General features: G+C 37.4%; 1 protein-coding gene across 1 annotated transcript in view; it reads right to left on the bottom strand.

The window, feature by feature from the left end:
• ADAMTS6 (ADAM metallopeptidase with thrombospondin type 1 motif 6) overlaps nucleotides 1-22,405 on the bottom strand; it is a 146,515-nt gene extending 124,110 nt beyond the window's left edge. The window contains exons 1-7 of the mRNA XM_018923209.3: nucleotides 22,164-22,405; nucleotides 16,601-16,967; nucleotides 15,518-15,882; nucleotides 7,984-8,152; nucleotides 2,567-2,784; nucleotides 1,970-2,053; nucleotides 1,333-1,478 (exon numbers count right to left, since the gene is read on the bottom strand). Of these exons, the coding sequence (XP_018778754.2) occupies nucleotides 1,333-1,478; nucleotides 1,970-2,053; nucleotides 2,567-2,784; nucleotides 7,984-8,152; nucleotides 15,518-15,882; nucleotides 16,601-16,697 (1,079 nt within the window). The 5' untranslated portion in view covers nucleotides 16,698-16,967; nucleotides 22,164-22,405. The remainder of the gene's footprint in view (nucleotides 1-1,332; nucleotides 1,479-1,969; nucleotides 2,054-2,566; nucleotides 2,785-7,983; nucleotides 8,153-15,517; nucleotides 15,883-16,600; nucleotides 16,968-22,163) is intronic.
• Nucleotides 22,406-22,724: the final 319 nt, after the last annotated feature.

Genomic DNA, 22,724 nt, shown 5'->3' with positions numbered 1-22,724 from the left:
TTCACTTGTCTAAATTATACCAGTGAAAATTTCATGTGTAGCAAAGCTGTGATCACATATTCTGTTTCAAAAGTCCTAGTGAAGGAATTAGTTATAGGCACAAAACTGATTGTAAACAAAAGCCTTTGTGAAAAATTAAGACCTTAGAATGCAATTATTTTATTTTTCATTGCATTCAATTTATTTGTATCAGAGTTTAATCTTTTTTTTACACTTCTTGAAATCTAAAAGCCTTCTGAGTTACTCTAGCATTTAATCACTCTGATTTTTAATATGTACTATTTAAGATAATATGTAATGATATCTGAAATATGAATACAAAATACATGCAAGTGATTCACTAGCTTCTACTTCCTCTCAAAAATAAAAAGATTTTTTCATTATGCAAATAAAACTAAGAAAAAACACCACCTCCCTCAGGAAAAAAAAAATAAACTTCCACAATTTATATGCAAAATTCTACAAAAGATACATTATTTTAATCACTATTTCAATTTTTTATGCAGTGAATGGAATGATTCCGAAATAGGTCACATAAAAAGCAGTACAGAATTTGTCCTGGAAAGTAGAAATCATAATAAAAAGATCCTAATCAAAATAAGAGCAGATGAACCTGCTGCTACTTAAACAAAAGAATAAATATTATCCTTCAATAATAGTGAGACTTATCTTCTATTAAAGTACAGTTGCCTACACCAAACTGCAAAGGGAGAGACATGAATGCTTTAACAGGATCAGAAGATCACAGTGCAGTTATGTTGAATTTATCACAGTAACAGAGAAATAGAATCAAACAAATGGGCACAAATGCAGGCTTTGAAACTACCTATTAAAATTGTCAGCTCTCATCTTAATTAAGAATAATAAATCAAACCAGCTACAAAGCAGAGTCTCATATTGCTGGAATCTGCAAGAACCTGTTTTCAGAGAAATATTATTACACTAGTTGAAGTTCTAGCTTGAAATTCTTGCAAAAACACTTTACATGATTAACAATACATTTTTCATTCTGTTTTGTTCTCTGCAATGTTATGAATTCTTTTCAGTTAATTAAGTATAAAATGTTCAATCTTTTCTACTGTAATACTTTGTATTGGCAATTATGAAGTGAAAATAACAGCAGAAGCAAGCGATTTGCAGATCTTACTTTTCCAAATTCTTAATCTAAACTTTAATTATCTGATATATTTAAGACAAGGCATCTATTAATTTTCCTCCTTTTAAGGTTACCTACCAAATATATTTTTTTGCAACTAGCCTCTAGACATATATATGCTAAGAACAAGAAAGCTACAAGAAATAAAATAAACACAATACTTATAATGACCATACCTAGTAATAAGAACCGCATTATCATGGTGGGCAATCCCATTTTCTGGAATGGTGTTTCCATCACTTTGGTGGGAGAGAATGGATTTCTGCCACTTACAGAAGCTATCGAGGGACTTGTCTGCATGGTGGTTTATCTCCAAGTTTGGCTGCAATACAACATGCATACCAGAAATGTTCCAAACAAATTACTAAGGTCAGTTGTTAAGCCTTTCGAAAACTAAAATGGGACTATAATTAGAAGCAGTGGTTTCTAGGAATAAAATCTTCTTGCCAAATTTTATTTCTGTAAAATCCGACCCCAAGTTCAGCTGTGTATTACTGAACCATCATTCTTTCTGCTCCAACTTTAATAATCATTTTGTCAATACAGAAAAAAAAATCTAAATACACATCTAAAAATAAAACTGACATCCCCAAAGGTATAATAATAGTCACCTGAAGTAAGAATACATATCTTTGAGATGATACACGAGGAATATTTCTTTGAACTGCTTCATCTTGATTAAAGTAGTAAAATATTATGTGGTAGGTTTTGTACTCAGAGGCAGCCACTTCAAGCTATTATTAAATAACTCTACATTATACAATAATGTAATTTGAATTTCACAGGCATAACACTTAGCATAACAGCTCTTACCTGATCTTCAGTGAGGACAATCAAACGTGTCACTATAATATTCACAACGTTTCCTAGACTGGAATCACGATAAAGTTTGGCAACCTGACCTCCAGAAAATAAGAAAAGGCACAAAGTCAGACAAGAAACACTACTTGCTTCCTAAAAGGTCAAAAATTAACCCAATTTCCTCATGTAGTTCCACTGTGTAAAGTACCATTGTCACCTAAATACAACTTATTTTTTGACCAAAAAATGATCATTCCATAAAAAAAAACTCTTTTTGAGTCCCACTTTTCAGTTGAAACTGTTTATACCTTGTTTCATAATTCATCCAGCACAATGAGCATTTAGAGTGTCGATGTAAGCAGAATAGAACTGTATAATCTGAATGCAATTATTTGAATTCAAAATTAAAGACAGCAATTTAAAAGTAATCACAACATACTTCTTGACATTTTCCCAAAATGCTAAGATTTACGGTATTTAAACTATCGACTTCTGCAAGCTAGAGCTTATATTAAAGCATCATCCATGGCAATAAACAAACACTTGACAGGTCCATTAACATTTCAGTACATAGGTATTGATATGAACAGAGAGAAGGATGAAACTTACAATATTCATTACACTCAAAATGTAGTGTTCAATGTCTTTGCGACCATGGTATCCCACCATCATTTTGTCTGCTACTACCAGCGTTTCCACAAACCGTTCAAGGCTCACAGATCTCTTCTGACGACTATGACTCCTTAGTGTGCCATTGACTGGAGGTGAAGCTGGAAAAGCAGATGCATCATTCATCCACCAAGGTTTGCCGCTTCTTGTGAGGTCTTCTAGGAACGAAAACAATTAAACACTTGAGAGGTAGTCACTAGTAAAACTCATTCAAATGCAGCTGGTTTATGTTGAGATTGCCATCTCCAAGTTTCTAGCAAAGAAGTCTTTCTTGAGGCAAAGAAAAATTAAATTTCTTTATTTTCTAAATTATTTTTAACTAAGTATATAATGGAAAGGCAACTTTGAGCACCAATAATCTCAACTCTCCTTAAATTTGAATTAGAATGATAAAGAAAAAATCCTCTCTTAATATATCTCATTTTGCACATTCATGTTACTATTAAAGATTAGTTATAATTAACCACAAGAACACATCAGAATTTTAAGAATAAGAATAAGAACAAGACAGCCTCTAACCTCTGGGAAAAAAATACTAGAAACCAAAAATTCAAAATTAATGTAAAAGTTATCAAAATTTACTAAGTTATCAAAATCTACTAATTTAATGTAAAAGTTATCAAAATTTACTAAGTTTACAAAATTTACTAAGCATTAAACATGCTCATAAAACACTAAAAAGCTTTTCCCCTCATGTAAAAGTCTGTAATTTTAAGCAATTAGGTTTACAAGCCTAAAATGAATAAATTTTCTCTTCAGTAATTTATCAGATTATATTTAGTCTACCTTGTGAATTAACTGTAATGGAAAGTTTTAAATGGTCTGACATGAGATAATTGCCATAGTTATTTCAACACAAATTTCAGTTCAAATATGTTGATTTTTTTTTTCCGGGTAAATATACAGAAAAATATTCCTTGTGTGCAAGAGATCAATTATTAAAAATCCAAAGAGCTGGAATTATCAGCAAAACAAACATTACAAGATGACTATGAATTCTAATTCCTGTCCTCAGACCAAAATTTAATCCATCCTTCCCCACAAAAGAAGGGAAGGATGGATTCAACTTTTTGTCTTTTTTAGTGTGTATCATGTATCCCTTTTCCACGGAAGCCAGCAAAGTTCTCAAGCTAAAGTTTAGCAAAGTATATTGTTAGTCTGGTTTTATCTAAGTAGGATTTCAAAATATCTAAGTTATTCTTGGTATTTACAGATGAGCACAAGAACACTAACAGATACATTTATAGCTGTCTGAACAGGACTGCTCAAATGAGTAATTTTCTTGCATCATTACTTCTACTAAAACAGGGTCAGCTAAGGATGAGTAGAGATAGAACCAGTACCTCCCGTAAAAAACCAATGATTTATGCAAGTCAGCTAAGCACACTGATTTCAAAGAGAAAAACTACACCACAAAGAATGTATGTTCAGGTCAAAACCAGAAATACAAACCTTCAGCATTCCCACTGTTGCAGTGTTTCGTAATTTTTGAGGCTATGGTACTGGCTCTAAAAGGCACATATTTTAGAAAAGTCAAAAAATTTAAGTAAACCTGGTAGTTATAAAAACACCAGTAAGAAAATGGTCTTCATTCTCCAGTGGTTATAATTCATTCTAAAAAACCATGTACAAAGTATTAAAGCCTGGTTTGGATTCTATAATGACTACTAAGCTTTCTCCTGTTTTCCACTTCTGTTCTAGAAAATTCAAAGTTGCTTGAATTGTTCAAAGATTTTCATCATACTTAAACAGTGTCTTAGAAATGTCTGAATTTTCTCTGACATGTACTATTTTTTTTTTAAATTCAGTCTTTTTCAAATAACAAATGCTGATGGTTTCTGATGCTCTTGGAGTGCTAGAAGTACTTTAGAAAGTACTGTTTCCATATTAATTCAAAATTTTCACTCAAAATGCAAACTATTCTGAAGATTTAACAATTACTGATTTCAAACATAAAACTTTCATAGGAAAAAAAAAAGATTATTTTGGAATCATCTATCTTTCAAAGGTCTCAGAAGACTCCATAGGAACAACTATATCCCATTTTCTTATCAGATGAGAAGCTTAGGCTTCAGCTGATCTCAAAATTATATAAATGCTAAATATATCAATTACTAATGATATACAATTTATTTAGTAAAAATAGTTATGTGGCAACTTACATCATTCTTTCACCATATTCATAAGTTAAAAAAGAAAAAATTAAACTCCATTAACATTGAACATAATTATAAGGAAGTAAAAAAAGGCAAAATAAATGGAAAAAATTTTAAAAAACCCACAGAAAAATATTATCATTGATCCCAAAATAATTATTGCAGAAATGTTAAATTAGGTTTTAAACTGCAACTGAAAAGAAATCCAAACCCATGTAGACATGGAGCTCACAACTACTGTACACAAGTTTTCCTAAGTCAGTCATCTAAGATATTGGGTAGTGGTCAAGGTAGAAAGAAAGAAGCACAAATAGAAAAATATCTCAAAATGTAATAGCAAACTTCTTATGTTAGATGCAACAAGGAAAATATTTCAAAATAAAACATTATGCTGGTTTTTTCTAAATATTTTAGCACCATTATTTCATGCTTCTAGCAAGGTTTTATTCCATATTTTAGAATATACCAACTGTAAGGTCTGACACAAGTGAAATCACTACATAAATCAAAAAAACAGTAGAACTATCCAGAAATAATCTGCCACTCTGCAGCTTTCATATGTCAATTTTTGTTGTGTCTCAATCCTAAACAAATACAGTATTTTGCAAGATAATCCAGTGGTATCAAACCCCAATAAAAGCAATTGGAATTTAGCAGTGGAAAACTTCTTACCAACACCTTAGTGATTTCAGCTATATTTAATGAAACATAATTAATTGGTAACAATAAATGAAATGAAACGCAAATTCACCATTTTATATTCTGAACATTTTTATGTTTAAATGCTTAAAATCTAATTTAAATTATGAAAATGTATCCTGTGCTCACGTCTGATTCCCCATGCCTCTCCAATTCTCCTCTTGTATAAGCTACCACAATTCTACCATTGATTATGAAGTGGCCCATCACTTACTGACCCCAGTCAATTCTGATCATGCTTTCACCAAATTCTGTACTCCACTTTCTATTCTATTACTGTCATTTTTCTCAGAAAGATCAGAAACTACACTCCCCTTGTCTCTATCAACACTTCAAAATCCTGACTATTTCCCTGATGGAGAAGAGGCACAAAATAAACTAGGTTACAGTAGGGGAAACTTGACAAACAATGAATAGTGGCACAGTTTCTCAAGCAGATTCCTCCCTGCACAGAATGCTAGGAAAACTGTTCTGAAGGTAAAGTTAAAATAAGTCTCCAGACAAAATAAATCATATACTGCCAAAAGGTACTTACAGCTTTGTGACATTTGCATTTTAAAACACAAAACTGGACTGTTCAAAACTTCCAAAACCAGTCAAATTACCTAAACATCACTGAATACCTGGCTTGAATCCTTGGGTGTGAAAACTGCAAAACTGAAAATTAATATTTGACTTTATTTTTTAGCCTTTTTTTATTATAATTTTGTATTTCATGATGCTTTGTATGCCATTTCCCTTTAAGATATGCTGCAACTGTGGTGAGAAAATGAATTTAAAAGGCTTTGGTACCCATGAGGGTAAAACAGAATGTCATCTGGAAAAGCAAGACCTTGCAGTCTTGGCAGAGAGTGAATTTTTTCAGACATTTTAATGGAGTGGAAATAGTATACAGAACAACAGGAAAAGGATAAATGAGCATCATAATATTCTCAGGCTTGTAAAAAGCAGTGCTTTAGTACTTTAAAAATTAAGGACTTGAGGCTATGAAAGCTGAGACAATGCACAGGAGCTTCCAAGAAAAAAAGGTTATCAGTTATACTAAGTAATAAATGCTAAATATTATACCATGTTTTACAAAAAATGCATGCAAGATGTATGGCTCTGATCAACCTGTGATCCATGTAACAGATACCACCAGAATAACTGAACACAGCCTGACAAAAGTAGCTGCCTCTGATTCATGGCTTGGAGGAGAATGACTTCTAAGAATTACTCTAGAAGACAAGATCCAACAGAGGCCAGTATCCTTTTTTTTTTTTTTGTAGGGATATAACAATGATAAAAATTACATTTCCCTACATTTCAAAACCTTCCACTTATTTCAAGCAGCTTACATGACAGCTCTCCCACCAAAATGAACAAATACTAGTACCCTTATTTTACAGTTAGCAGGCAGTAACATTTAAGAGATTTGTTTTGCAATACTATAAGCATGTATATTGAATAATGCTCTCAAACTAAAAGAGAAGTTACACACATGAAGTCTGACATTCCATAAACATAATTAACTGAAACACTCAAGAAAAAGCTATCTCCCAAGAATGGGATCTTGCAGACAATCTGTACTGTAACCTTAGACAGCTAGTGCCACTAAACATTATAAACTCCAAAAGAAGTTAAAATAAATTACATCAATGAACAATGATATTATTTTGTTTTAAGATTAGTTATTGTCAGTCTGCACCATGCACTGAATCTCATGAAATACAACTGCCTAGGACTGAACTTTTAAGAATAAGCTATTGCTGAAATATAAACGATTGACAAGGTTAAAACATTTTTCTAGCATGTTAAAAAATTACTTTTGTGGTCTAAAAGAACTTGTCAGGTTTACTTCATGCTGTCTTCAAGAAGTTAGTTTACAGTTTAAGCACAGGATATGTCAGAGTATTCAAAACATATCTGGAAAGGTTAAAACTACTTTATATGGAAAATATCTCTCCATCAAAACTATGTAATCCTGCCCATAAGACACAGGTAAATCACATACTTGACTATAATGGATAATGTCAACCAACTTGACCTAAAAACAGTACCAAAACACTATACACCTCCATAAACAAGAAAGATATGGACTCAGTTTCAAATGTTTTGATAATCATAACGCTTACATATTTATTGCATATCAAGTTTCTTCAAATGAGATTGAACACATAGTAAACACTGAGCTGTAATATGTAGTCATTCAAGCATGCTGGGAAATGAAGTACATTTATACACATTTGAGGAAGCCTGCCCTCATTTCTACCACTGTACACAATATGGGCATAAAACAAGACTTACTCCTGCTGTCTTAGTTTTTGAAATATACTATATTCTCAATCTGAATCTGAAAAAAAAGAAAAATCAGAACTACTTTTCAACAAGACATTACATCACCCAGAAGGAAGATTCTCATAGCTATATCCTTCACTATGTCTTAAATGTGAAACAAGCAAGATCTTCAAATACATCTCAAGTTACCATTTTTTAAAAGGAATGACACTCATTCTTGTTTACCTGAGACTCCACAGTGACTGTGATCATAGAGGTGCTGCTGGTGCATGGTAGATTTTTTGTATATAACATGAGGATGACCATTCTCATAATTATAGTTACTAGAATCTTCTGTTATATTTCTTAAAGGCTCAATAAAATACTCATCATCTTCTGTAGCAATGACTCCATGCTTAAAGAAGCAAATAAGAAATCAAAAGCTTACAATAGACAATATGGAACTACTATCACAAAACTTAACTTTAAAAAAACATTCTCTGTGAAGAAATCCACAACTAGAAGCTAACACATTAAGCAGTGCATGAGCCGGTCTCATCTCCTGATTTAGTATGAGCAGAATAGATGCCTATAAACAATACAGTTTAGAGAAAAAATAAAACTATCATTGTCCTATTTGTGGAGAACTTTCACTTGTTTTTTGGTACATGCAGTTAAAAAAGCAAGAGATAGTCTCAGAATATTACAAATAATCACTTTACATCAAACAGATATGTTCTGAAATTACATTATTCATATCCATTAAAAATTGCACTAAGCCAAAATGCCCTTGCTCTTATAGCAAGTCCAATATCCCTCTGTGATGCCACACTGTTAGATGCTTAAAGCCAAATACTTCAACAAAAGCAAACACCATGAAGGACTAATTTTAGAACACATATTCAAAGAAACCATTTTTATTTTACATCTAAACACAATCCCAAAACTGAGCTAGTTAATAGAAACCAAATTACTTATATTAACTTAAGTTACACTGTCTACAAAGCATTTATTCCATAAAAACTGTTGCCATAAATCTAGCAAACAGAGTTATTGCAGACTGTACACTAGACCTCATTCTCCATAACAAATGAATACTTTTTTTCCTCATACTGCAGTGCAGAATAGTAGATATTCTAGTCTCATAACTTTCACATTTGTGAACTCAGCTTCTTCCAAACAGGAAGTGGTTTATGGAAGAAAGGGGAGATTTCAGGCCAACTATGCAATTTCCTGAACCTTCAGCAATTAAAACTGAACTTCAGCAGAAAATCCAGGTTTTGGATCCTTTCAGATATAGAAATATTGGGGAATAAGCCCTGACAGACTTCTACACCAATGTTCGCTAAATAAAAAATTCTGATACCCATATGTAGGAACTTCTGAATGTACAAACTTTCTACACAGGGAAGAGCTACTAATCAGACAGAAGCCTGGAAACAGGAACTTCTACATTCATATCCTGACTTGATGAATCACAAATTTCTACCACACCTTTTATCTGTGAAACAAGTACTACACATGAATCTTTTTTTAAGACCTCTATGATCAGTCATAGGACCACTGGCTCCGCATCTGCTCTAAAAATCCTAACACTGTTTTCAAAGATCAGAGCTTGTCTTTGTACTCTTGGTCAAAGCGCTTGTCCTGCTACTGTTTTGTACATAAAATGCCTACTTCTGAAACAACAATATAAAACTTACAAAATGAAAAATCCTACGTAATACATCAAAACAAGTGTTTTCCAAATAGAACTCTATTATAAATGGTGAAAATATATGTATGAACAGACCGCAGTTTTCAATTACTCATTTCTTACATTGTGAATGCAAAAATAAGTGTTTCTGTTCAGTGGTATTTTTCGTTACAAACTCAATTATTAACTCAGAAGGCTACATCAGGGTCTAAATTCACTTGGAAGATGCCAGTATCAAATTACTCTTACAATGCCTTCTTGTAACTTGAAGTCTAAGATTTTACTAGAAAATAAATCATTTACTGGTATACTGCTGCTTAAACAGTATTGAAAATATAAAACAAATTGTAACTGGGCTTGCCAGATGTGCAGAAAGAACCTTGACAGTTTGGACTGCATCCAGTCTGCATGTCAGACATCTGGGTTCAAGTGAATCCTGAGCCATTGTAAGCTCTGGTATTATGTTCCCACAGGAAAAGAGTCCTGCGGAGTGGTTCTGGACAACGCCATCAGGCTGTCTGCCTCACCATCCTACCATCCAATCAGTGGCACTGTCTCTGAGACAGAGTGGGTCCTAACCTAAATTCCTCCAGAGCCTACATCCTTCCTGTCTGTACTCAAGTCCAGCCATGTTTGCAAGTCTAAGCATAAATGAGATAATTATATCAGATGCTGAAACTGATAATTATAAATGGCAAGACTACCTCAGCAGAACTAAGTCAATTCAAATAGTATAAACTATTAATTGCAGCACTAATTCTCTATACAAATTGCATATATGCTCTTGCACATAACTAAAGAATATCTGTGAACAATGGTCACAGTTCCTTCGGGTACAAGCAGTGAAAACAGAAAAGACAGCATCACCACTTTCCACAATGCCTAGCTGATATCTGATCTCATTTGCCCAAATGCTATGGTGCAATGGTGCAAAGACATTTTAATAACACTTAGTTAAGGAACTACAAATAAATTTTAAAACATGTGTGGTCAGTTGCTTCAGTCAGATGAGTGAGTTAATTAGCACTGGAAACACAATGACCCTGCATATGCCCTTCCCATAAGCCTGGCATAGGCAGACAACTTTAAGCCTAACAGTATTTTTGCCTGCAAACAAAATTGTTCTTCCAGTGCTAAATTGATCCAACCAGTCTTGATGAATCACAGTGATTCAACAGTGAAATGACTGATTTTTAAGAAGCACTCTTAGTACTGCAACTAAAAAGTAGCTTGGTGATGGCCAGCATATATTCCAAGTTTCAAAAATTTATTTGGCTAGAGATTCTGGCATTGTTTATGTATTCAGCAATGCCTGATTAATACCTAGTGGGAAGTATACTATAATATCCAAACCAACATTCTAAATACCAGCTTTGATTTATAATCCACTATCTGAGGAAAACAAAACTTCATTTGAAAAAGGATTTTGAAATAATGTCCAGTTAAAGCAATAAAATTAATTAATTTTAATTTTCTTTTTAAGTGTTGTTATTGTATTTTAATAGTTCATAAATTAAACTTCTGCTCCAAAGCACCAGAAATATCATTAAGACATAAGAATGACCAGAAAAGGTTTTGACATAATACTATGGATATAAGAAACAAGCTGAATGCACCAAGTATGTTACTACAAGGAACATTCCCAAGATTATTATCTAAAACAGATTGTTTGAGGTCCTGTGTTATCCAATCCCACTACAGACTGCCAACTCATGCTAAAATATACAAGGTCTGGTTCCAGCAGTTTGACATGCTCAGACAAATCTGTGAATCCACATGGAGTTCCCCTGAATTTGTGAAAAAGAATCTTTTTCTGTCAGGCTGTCCAGCCAGGGTCTTAACCTCCTTCAGATGGGGGACATCCATCAGTTGCAAAAACAAACTGAATTATGGGGAACAAGTAAGCACATGCCTTTTCCACACAGCATTATAGCTGCACACTTTTTCCACACCTTGAATCTCTTCAGGCTTTATGTTTAAACATCTTTATATTAAAGTACTAGTAATGGAAACTTCTGAAAACAAGTCAGTGTTGTTCAGTATGTCAACAGCTGGCTATACTACCGAGGAAGAAGATTGCATTAACTTACTGTGCTCTCAAACATGAAACAAATAGTGATCTGGCCTGAGACAGCACATCATGGAATCTAACAAAAACTTAAAACCTTAAAACTAGGATAGAGACAGCTTGTATATAATTTTCTAAATACTGATGTGCTGCAAAAACATATGAGTATCAAAGATAGCCTTAAAGACCCTGATACAGAATTATTTGACATACAGTCAAAAATACCATAGTATATGAAAATTATGATCTATAAAAGTAGATGTATTCCTTGAAGTAAAAATGGCGTTCAAATGAACTAACTCTTAAGAAAGTTATTAGTAATTTATAAATATATTTATTTAGGAATGCATGAGCAAACATTAAGTCTTCCAGCAAAATAATTCCCCACTGAAAAAGTAAGCTCATGCTCTTAATCCACAGCCACCTACCTGTGTCTTCTTTATCATTTCTGTTTGGATGGAGATAACTGTGCTGTCCAGCACAAACATTATGCAATGCATGAACTTCACATATATGGAAATACTGCATGTTTTACATTAACCATTTGCTGGGGACCACTGCAGCCTCAAAATAGTTCCAACTACTGACCTTTTCAGCACAAAAATACAAAATTTTCTACCATGCAAAACTTGTTTGAGCACTGAGTTAAGAGCTTTGACACCTGGCAGAGGACAAAGATGAGTCAAAATGCAAAAAGTCTGGGTTTTGCTTGATTCCATTACTGAAGGCTCCAGAACTTCTCTGAAATTTGCTCCTCCCAGAGTCAAACTTTATTCCCCCAAGGTGAAGTTCCTCCCTCTTCAGCAATGCTACCACCATTTCTTTTCCTCTTTCCTTCAGTATGAAATAGCTTAGAAAATGCCTCAGTCTGGCTGCCTTTTACCCAACATCCAAAGCCCCTAAAATGTTGCTCGTTGTTGGCCCCTTCATGATACACCCAACCTGCAATCCACCCACAACTGTAGCATCCACTACAGTAAACACAAGTTTGGAAGCCAGCAAGCCTGTGGACAAGACCTTCAATTTCCTCACTTGAATGCTCACTGGATTATAGAGCTTTACTCACAACTTCAGACAATTTATAGCATAATCAGGGCCCAGCAGATGGAAGCTGCTGGAATGAAGCTTCAGGAAGTAGCAGCCTGTAATTCTAGGGCACTTGGTAATGAAAAATATGGAGGGAGAGGCTGAAACAAGAAACAATGATAGGAAAATCAAGTGACTGCTTGTCACTTTTATTATAATGAAACAGAGAAAGCCCTCCTAACATTTTTCTCAAATATAAGTGTTCTTCAAAGACATACAACATACACTATTTAAATCATGTTCTCACATAACCACTCTGAATAACTAATAAGAATAATTCAAGACATTAAATAAGGGGAAGAAATTTAAGCTACTTGCCAGCAGTGAAACCTAACAGGACAGCCGGAGTAAATACATTGCATAGATTTTATTTGTGAGCAACATTCACTATTAAATATAACTAACTACCTCTTAAGAGGTAAAGAGTTAAACTTACAATGACTGGCTTTAATACAGATGTTAATCAAGGACTATTAGACTATGAATGGCAGTCATTCACAGACCAGCAATGAAACAGGAAAATACAAAAAATGCCTTAAGTACAATGCATTCTGAGCTATTGCTAAAACAAGTAATGCTGTCTTCAATATTCACTGCCAATTGCTTTATTAAACATGTTCTAACCAGCAGCTGTATAACAAAACATTCATTAGTAGGAATCATCATTTAAAAATAACTTTGTGATGCATTTATCTGAATGGAGTGGTAACTCCCATACACTGTCCTCTGGAAGGCACTGCCAACACTGAAGAGTTTCCATACAGTAGAGGATGATACCAAATCAAGACTACTGCTGCACCTTCTGCAGGATTCATGCCTCTGAGACAGAGCAATGTGTCACCCTGCTGATGTTTCTGGAGCAACACAGGAGCCTCACATGCTTGTGACCAAATCTTCCTAAGGGATGAAGTGCACACCTGACATGTGAAGTCCTGAGTAAAGAGGCATGACCATGAAGAATTTGTGCGCCCAAAGACTAGATTAAGGCTGCCTTACCAGCTGAAATACACACATAAGGACTGACAACAACACAGCCACTGACGATGATGATTTAACTGGGAAACACTCTACACAGAAGTTAACTTACAAACACAAAGCTAAAATATACTGATGCCTAGAACCACAGGCAGCCTCACTCCAGCAAAATGGACAGCCTGAGAGCAAAGGGAAAAAACATGCAAAATGTCACCTCAGGGTGTTGGGCACAGAAGAAAATAAAAACCAAGATTCTTGAGAGCCAGGCTTCCTTATGACATCTTCCATGCTTTTTAGAAGAAAAGTGCCATAAGGAGCAACAGATGGGAAAAGATGATAGGAAAATACAGACTTTTTTGTGCTTCATCCCACCTTTATTTCCCTAGCATGAAAGGAAAACAAGAGTCAGCTATGGCTATGCTATGGCTAGGGCAGGAGTTCTTGGCTCGCTCCCTGAGCCAAGGTCAAAGAGGAAATGTAATGGGATCACCATGGCACTTACTGCAGTCTCCAAGGGGACCAACTAGTCTATGCATCAATTAGCATGCAGCAATTAGCATAAAGAGGCTTGCAGCCTCCTTTAAAGAAATGAGTCCTGAAAGACGGGACTTTGTCTCCATCATATTTTTAGCTGAAAAAAACTCAAGTAAAGATGGAGTATACTGGCTTTGAAGCCTGAATTTGACCAGGAAAAAAAAAACAACTCTATTACGTGGAAACTGCAAAGAGAAAATTGTACTTAACTCAGACATATCTGCTATAAGTCTACATGAACCAAACTGTAATACCACACTCAATGGAACATCATTTTAACTCCATTTCTTTGAAAGTGTTCACTTAGCGCTGGAAATCCCCATTAAATATTTTTCTTCAGGAACACTCTGAAATGTTAAACTAGCCTGTTTAAGGAATATCACAAGTAGTTGGGTATAATGCAAGCTATCTGGGTCTGGAACAGCTGGCTTTTTTTTGAAAGTAACATCTCAAGAGGCATTGTTCAACAGTGCTTCCAAGGACAAATGGGAATTAGTTTAACAAGTCTGTGCAATTTTTTTTTTTTTTAACTTAGCAATTAGTTAGATCACCTATTCCTAACAAGATCAACCAGCATTCTACCATATAAAAACCAGAATGGGCAACCATAAAATATGTATGTGTATTTTTACTACAGAAAACACTGGCTCTTGATTTAGTGTTTCATAGTCATGTATTTCTATTTTAGTATTTTGTTACTCAATAGCTTGCTTTTTTACTTTTTTGCATTCATTTTTTAATTTCTTTCTCCATGTATGTACTACTGTCATGTGATCACAAGATCACCAGTAAGAGAAGAGATGAGAATAAATTAGGTAAGAACTTCTAATTCTACTTCTAAATGCAAAACTTTACAATTTGTAAACAAAATCTTTCTGGTAAAAAAGTTATATAATTACTTTCTGATGCTGTTACTTGCTATAAACTTTCCACGTTTTGAATTCACAGCAATGATGATGTCGACACCAAGCAATTCCTCCTCTTTTATTTACTTAGTTTTAAACCCAAATACTCAAAGTCAGTGGGTGTTCAGTCCAACCAACATCTCTCTGTAGAGATTCAGTACCCTGGAGGATCCACTGTTTCCTCCTCCCTGCCCCTTGAGCTTGGAAGACTCTTATAACCGTAAAGATCTAGCACAAACATAATCCTGCAAGCCTAGCATAGACACTATAAACACTACAGAGGTTGCCTGCTAGAAGACTACAGAATTGAGTCTCAGTATTTATATTAAGCTTGAAAAACTGACACCTCCTTTTCCCCAGGACCTAGATCAGGTTTTAGGGGTTTTCTGCATCTTCCTGTCTACTTGCTTCCCACAGGGAAGGCAAAAAACTGCAAGAAACACCAATTTAATTCTTCTTCTCTAATTTAAAAGGGACAAGCACACTACTGTAATATAACATGTAATAATGACTTACCAGACCATTGCAGTTGCTTAAGGCCACTTTAGTTGTACTGTGTTGGTCTTGCAAATATCCTGTGTAATGACAGTGGTCTAAGAAATCATGCTTCCATTGCGGTCCATCTTTCCCCCAGTACTCTACTGTAAAATGTCTGGACACCAAATCTGTGTTGAGAGTCAGGTTTAAATGAAAGTGCTTGCCATAGGCAGAAAGTTTAAAAAATAATTTAGATGCTGCCAGTTCTTGGTCATAAGGGTCTGTGCTCCTCCTCCTTCTTGAGGGTTTAGGATTTTTCACAGTAAAGCTGAGGAAGGCTCCATTTTGATCAACCCTTATTGGGATTGTTACTTGGTAGTGTTCAAGGTAAGACAGGAATTCCTCTTTGTAATCAATCACAAGGTAAGACAATCCAGGGAGTGGGCATAGAAGAGAAGAAAATATAACAGGAAACAACAAGTAGTAGCATAAACATAGACCATTTTTGGGTAAATTTCATCACTCTCATGAGTTAAAGTCACCTTCAGGTAAGCGCACAATGCAGCATTTTACAAAATAAAATAAAACATTATTTTCTTCCTTTGTAAGTCAAGAAAATATGTTTGAGTTCCTATTAATTTGCTTATCACTTTGGAAATAGAAAAGTTGTTTAATACCTATCTTTTCCTATTTACCAAAAATATGTAAATAATTTGGGCTAACTTAAGGGCATATTTTTCCCACTGCTACCATTCAAAGAAAAAAAGCTATAAAATCCACTTGCAAGAATACAAACAGTAGTAATGAAAAGGATTATATTGTAAAAACAAGATTAGATTCTTACTTCCTAGTCTAAAAGCATGTTAATTTTATCATGGCAAGTCTCTCAAATATTATCAAGTACGTTTTACAAGATTTAATTTGCAAGGCTTTCCTACAGTTAAAAGTAGACAGAGAGAAATTAGAATAAGGAAATTTTATCTGTATGACAATTAATCATGATAAAACTAAGAGCAGAGCCCAGATGAGCTCATGAATTACATAAACATGGTTTAGAAAATATTACACAAATACAACGCAAAAATACATGCTTCTCACCAGCTACAGAGATCAGACCCCTACCTTGAGAATTGTATGAAAGCCTGCTGTTACTGAGAAATTCCGATGAAACCATGACTAGGCTCAAAATCCATGTCCACGTCTTCCAAAAAATTTCCATAATTTAGAAAAAACAATAAGTTCTTTTTTCTTTCTCCTTGGAGAGCTACCTGTGTGCTATAGAGTTAACTTTACTCCAGGATTGCACCATAACAGGTATATTTATTTTATGCTACTTTCAATTAACTATAGGATGTTCCACTTTCTGGACAGGTACTTTCTTCTATAGCTGCAGTCATTTTCTCAATTCAAATCAAGTATTTGTAAGCTTCCTTAAGATATGAGACAGATGTTAGATTGGATAGTTACTGAAATTGTTCCATTTCTTTTCCTGAAAAACAGAAGAATACGAATCAAGGCAAATTCTTTCTATTAAAACAGATCTATGCTGCAGAATATTAAGCCATGACAGTGAATAACACAGGGCAATATTTTGAAATCATATTCAGTATCAATTTTATGGTCACATCCAAGGTCACAATCTTACAGAAAGAAAAAAAAAAAAACAAACAGAAAAAGAGTTACCATTAACCTTGAAAAGCAGATCAATACAACCCATGATGCGCTTATTAACTTCATGTTATTTTTATGAATTCTTACACCTATTTAGTGTTTCTTGTAACTCAAACATTGTGTTCAGACTTGTTCCATTTATAATCAATGCTACACACTCATTGATTTCAACTGTTAATAACACATCCCAATATACTGGTAGATAAAGGAAGAACCTGGAAAGGAATCCAGAGTACAGTTATCTGATCTTTCTGAAGCATGTATTTTGTTATTACTAGGGCCAGGGTTCTGCTTATGCAGGCAGAATTCCCATTCACTTAGACAGGAATGCTGCATGTAAGAATACTAAAGAACAAATTTTCAGTATCTAAAGCTATTAATCATATACATTCCAATATTTCAAATATCTATTCTCAGGGGTTTTTTTCATTTCCAACACCATTGCAACAATAGTTTTTACTATTTTTTACTAGAGCTGCAGCTCTAGGTGCAGCCAGGGATTAAATGGAAGATCCATGCAGTCAACTAACAGTCCAGTACCATAGGATACCAAAATATGTGTTGTGTCAGCTGGTACTCATCAGTCCACTTAAACACTCTCAGCACACCTGTGCACAAACTCTGCTGAAGCAGACAATGGAGAAACAGAACACCTAAGAAGGAGAGGTGTTCACCATTTAAAAACAAGGACAAGCATACAGAGTCACTTGCACATGCACCAGTTAAATCTGCCTTTCTAAAATTTTGATATTTAAAATAAAATTATTTACAACATTCATTCAGACAGGTAATACAGCTGCAGCTAGTGGATTCTTTATGAAGGTTTTATAAAGAGCTGTAACATAAAATTTTAAGAAAAAATCATCACCCAAATCCTACTTACCAACATTGCAATGAATATTTAGATAACATCTTAGCCAGTTTCAAACCCATCTAATTACTAATGTGCAAATTAGGTTAATCTGACCTTTTAAAAATACTTCAAGGCAGAACGCAGGATTTATTCAGGTTTGTAAAGAGACTAAAAGATACTTTGCAAACATGCTTTGTGCTTAGTAGTATTTTTTTCCTGGGGAAGCATAGACTTTGTGATGCCATGCACAAAGCACATTAATAAAAAAGGGCTCTGTTTGCATTGCATTGCATTTGCATTGTTTGCATGTAAAACCTTTATTTCCTAGCTAATATTTAGTTAATTCTTAGAATTTTGCAAGTTTTGAAGATACATAATTAAGCCCATATTCTTTCAGCTATATTAGTACAATAAGTAATGTGCCTTATTTCTAATCTGAGAATGTATCGTTTCAAATTCTTGTCACTGAATCTTGCTTTATCCCCGTTTGCTAATGAGCTGGTTTCTTTTCCTTGTGTGCACAGTTCTAATCTGATACAAGCATCTCTGGACACTTCCTGATAAGAAGCTCAACCTCTTTGGTTTATCTCACCCTTTATAATCCAGTTTCCAGATGACTGAATACTTCTGCAGTTTTTCTCTGAATCGTTTCCAATTCACCAGCATCCCTTTTTATCTGCAGACACTAGAACTGGGAACTGTAGTCCAGTTATGGCTTGTTACCACCATATATAGAGGTAATATTGCCTTACAGCTTCTACTTAGCCAAAATATCCTAACAGGGAGCTCATGTTCAGACTGTTAGGCTGATAAAAAGTTATCCTAAAATTAGGATCTCCTGAAACTGCAGTACCTAAGGAGCTAGACATCTCAGAAGACTGGACATAAATTAACAGTACCCATTATTTAGTAACATTATTTATTATTTACCCACCAACAGCCACATGATGGACCATAAACATATGTTAGTCAACAGTGTCAAACAGTCACTGATGTCTAGTATTCTTGCAGAGGTCTCTGAAGTGGTCTCCCTCATTTCAAGCTTCACAGAAGACCAACCTCCTTTCATATCAAGCTTTCTGAAAGTTTCAGCAGAATTTTCTACCTCTTCTTCATAAATATTTATTGCCAGCTTGACCATGGATACAAGCTGACCATATGAAGCTATATTAATGTTTCCAATTAAAGAATGATTATGCATGTGAATGATGAAGCACTCGGGTGACTTCAAGATAAAATTAGTATGACATGTGGTAGGAACATCAAAGTCTGGACTCTATACCCTTTTTGTTTTACTCGCACTGTCTTTGGCAGCCTATTTTTATGCCAGCCTGTAGATTGTTGTTAAGATGCAAAATTCAGTCAATATTAAGCTTACAACAAGAAACTTCTAGTGTATCGTGGTGAACTGCACATTCACCCACTGGTTAACATAGGTGTGGCTCCATGTTCTCAACCACCACCTAAAACCACAGATCCCATCTAACTCTAAGAGTTCTGCCAAACAGGAAAGGAATAGTACAAGATGTTTTCTGATGCCAATGATGAAACAGTTGCATGGCACAGGCATTTCTGTGAAGAGACTGATAACCATGGCAGTCCTGTCAGAGGTGTCATGAGGTTCCCACCCAGTGACACTCAGTGAGGAGAAAAAAGGTCACAGTTATTGGAGCTCAAGTCCTGATGGCTGAGGGAGCTGGGGGTGTTTAGCCTGGAGAAAAGGTGGCTCAGGGATGACCTTATCACTCTTGACAACTGTAGCCAGGCAGGGGTCGGTCTCTTCTCCTAGGCAACAAGTGACAGGAGAGAACATAGCCTCAAGCTGCACCAGGGGTAGTTGGACATAAGGAAGAATGTCTTCACAGAAAGAGTGATTAGACATTGGAACCGGGTGCTCAGAAAGGTGGTGGTCACGGTCCCTGGAGGTGTTTAAGGAAAGCCTGGATGGCACTGGTCTAGTGCCATGGTCTAATTGACAGCATAGTGTTTGGTCACAAGTTGGACTCAATGACCTTAGAATTCCTCTTCAACCTATATGATTCCGTGACAAAGCGGACTACGAGGAGGCGACTAGCCTAACTGCTCAGAGCAGTTACCATGGGAGCCTCCATCTCAACAGAGGTGCCTTGGGCAACTAAAGGCATCACTTAACCTGAAGGTAGCTCAAGATTTACGACAGGGCAGCATGTAAGACCGATGTCCAAAGACAACCTTCAGACCAGGGACGTCCACCGGAGAACTGGTGGGTTCCGGAGCGCTCGACGGCGGCAGCGCCGAGGTCTCCCGTTAGCGGCCGCGGTGCCAGAAAACAAACACACCGCACCGCACCGCCGGATCGCAGTGGCTAGACCGCTACTACGCCTTGGGGCGGGGTCAAGGAGAGCGACGACCGGGAAAGGGACCCGCCGCCCCGGCGGGCGGGACAGGGGGTTGTCCTCCACGCCCCCGCCCCGGCGGCTCGGCCCCTGCCGCCTTCCCGCCCTCCGCGGCCGTGCCGTGCGGGCGGCGGGAGCCCGCGGTGAGGCGCGGGCAGGGGCGGCCGTGCGCCCGCCCGCCCGGCACTACGAGTGGTTGCTAAGGAAATGGGGAGGGCGGCTGGAGGGGACGGGGCGGGGGACGGGCATCAATCACACAAATTCAATTACAGGTATCGCGGCTGGCCGTGAAAAACTTCGCAGGGCTTCAAAAGCCGGGGATTAGCCGTGCCCCCGGGAGCTTCCCCAGGCGAGAACTGCGACGCGCAGACTGCGCCGGGAAGAGCTCGGTGAAAAAGGGGGGCCGGGAGTGGCGGGGAGAGGAACACGTACAAAAGGAAAAGATCGAACCCTCCTCTCCGGGAATTAACCAGAAGCCGAGGCGTGAGGAGTAAAATTACTGCTGTGCGGGCCCCGACGTACGACGGGGCCGCCACCGTATGAACCCCCCCGCCAGCCCCCAAGCTCCCTGCCGGCCGTGCCGTGGGGGCAGCTGTCACTGCATCTACCGAAAAAGCAACACCCCCCCCACCCCCAAAACGAAAAGTCAACAGGCTCGGAAAATACATGGCTACACACACAGTTAAACACGTACACACATGCACATTATCTGTACACGTCTGCACACACACAGAGTTAAAAACACTGGTAGTGGAGAAAATTGGAAGTCACACATCCCTCAAAAAAAAAAAAATCAGAAGGAAAAAAAAAAAAAAGTCCGTCCTCCCTAGAGAGGCTGAAGGGGAGAGTCTGGTTGCTGTGGTGGAGCTGATCCTAAAGTTAACTTTCAGCAGCCCATTTCCAGACAGCAGCGCTGAATCTATTTGGATAAAACGCGTGTGACCCAGACACTTGGCGTTTGGCCCAAACGCGTTGCACCGGCAGCCCAAATAAAAACAAGAGTCTGACTCTCTCCCTCTCTCTCCCTTCTCTCTTGTACAACAATGAAAGAAAGTAGCGAAGACAAAATCCGCATCCACATCGCCGGGGAGCGAGAGCCAACTTACCTCCTCCCACCAAACAAAGTCCCTTTGAACCCTGGGCGACTGCGAAGACAGACCTACACCGACAAACACGAGTCCGCGGGGTTAAGAGTCTGGCAAATCCCAAGCGGCTCGAAGTAAATCAAAACCACACGCTTCCATCTTCCTGATGAGCCCAGCGAGAGCCCGACATCCCCGCCGGCATCGCTGCGGGACGGCGGCCGCTCCGACCCTCCAAGCCCCGGTACAAAGTGTGCACTTGTCTGACCGCGGCAGCGGACACCGCCGGACACGGCACGGCCGAGAGCGGGGCGTCCTCAACTCAGCAGCAATCCGGAATAGCCCTGGGTTGTCGCTGGGGTTTGGGGGCTGCTTTGGTTTTCATCTGTTGTTTGGTTTTGGTTTGGTTTTGTTTTTCCTTTTCTGCTTCTACCAACGACTTAGTATTCAAAGTATAAAAAAAAACTCTTTAAAAAAAAAAAGTGCAGTATTCGAGATGGTACTTCATCAATCACCTCTCTTATCGGTTGAAAAATCCTCGCACCCCCTTCCCCCATCTCAAGGTTTCTCTCTGAAATTACTCCAAATGCACCTCGCCTAATGCAATATAAATCTCCCCCCGCTCCCCAAAGCCCTGCACGCACCATTATTCGGGACACAAGTAAAGCAAAAAGTTTCATTGAATAGCGTGAAATCTTCCTTACCGTTTTCATCTTCAATTTCTGATATAAAGTAAGTTTCAAACAATAGAGATTGCACAGGACGATTCCCGTATTCCTCTCTGCTTTTCCCCTCTGTGCAAGCAACCATCAGGGTCCTATTCTCCAACAGAATAAAATTCTCTAGCCTTCCTAAAGGGGTTTTTAGAAAACGGGTTGGCTTGGCTGGAGGAAGGATGCCATCAATTCACCGAAGCTATCACCCTGCACATTTTGTCTTTCCAACAAAAAGGGGGGGGGAGAGGAGGAAGGAGGGAAAAACAGGCTTATATTGGGGTGGGGGTGGGTGCCCTCCTCTTGAGCAGCCTCCTCTGTGCAAAATACCATGTGAATATCATCTGAGTTGGGGGGGAGGGGGGACCGGGAGACAGAAAGGGGGGAAAGAGAGGGGGAGCAGAGGGGAGGCAGGCAGAGCAGGAAGGACTCAGGAAAGTTTGGTTGAAGTAGCCCCAGACCTCCTCTGGCTGCCGGCGCCGGGCCAAGCCGAGCGCGGCGGCAGCGGGGGAGCCTTGGCAGCCTCGCCCGGGGGACGGCGCGGGGCCCGCT

Source organism: Serinus canaria, chromosome Z (genome assembly GCF_022539315.1).
Source record: "Serinus canaria isolate serCan28SL12 chromosome Z, serCan2020, whole genome shotgun sequence".
Taxonomy (NCBI): Eukaryota; Metazoa; Chordata; class Aves; order Passeriformes; family Fringillidae; genus Serinus; species Serinus canaria.
Note: the sequence above shows the minus strand (reverse complement) of the source record. Positions and strands in the feature narration are given on the sequence as shown.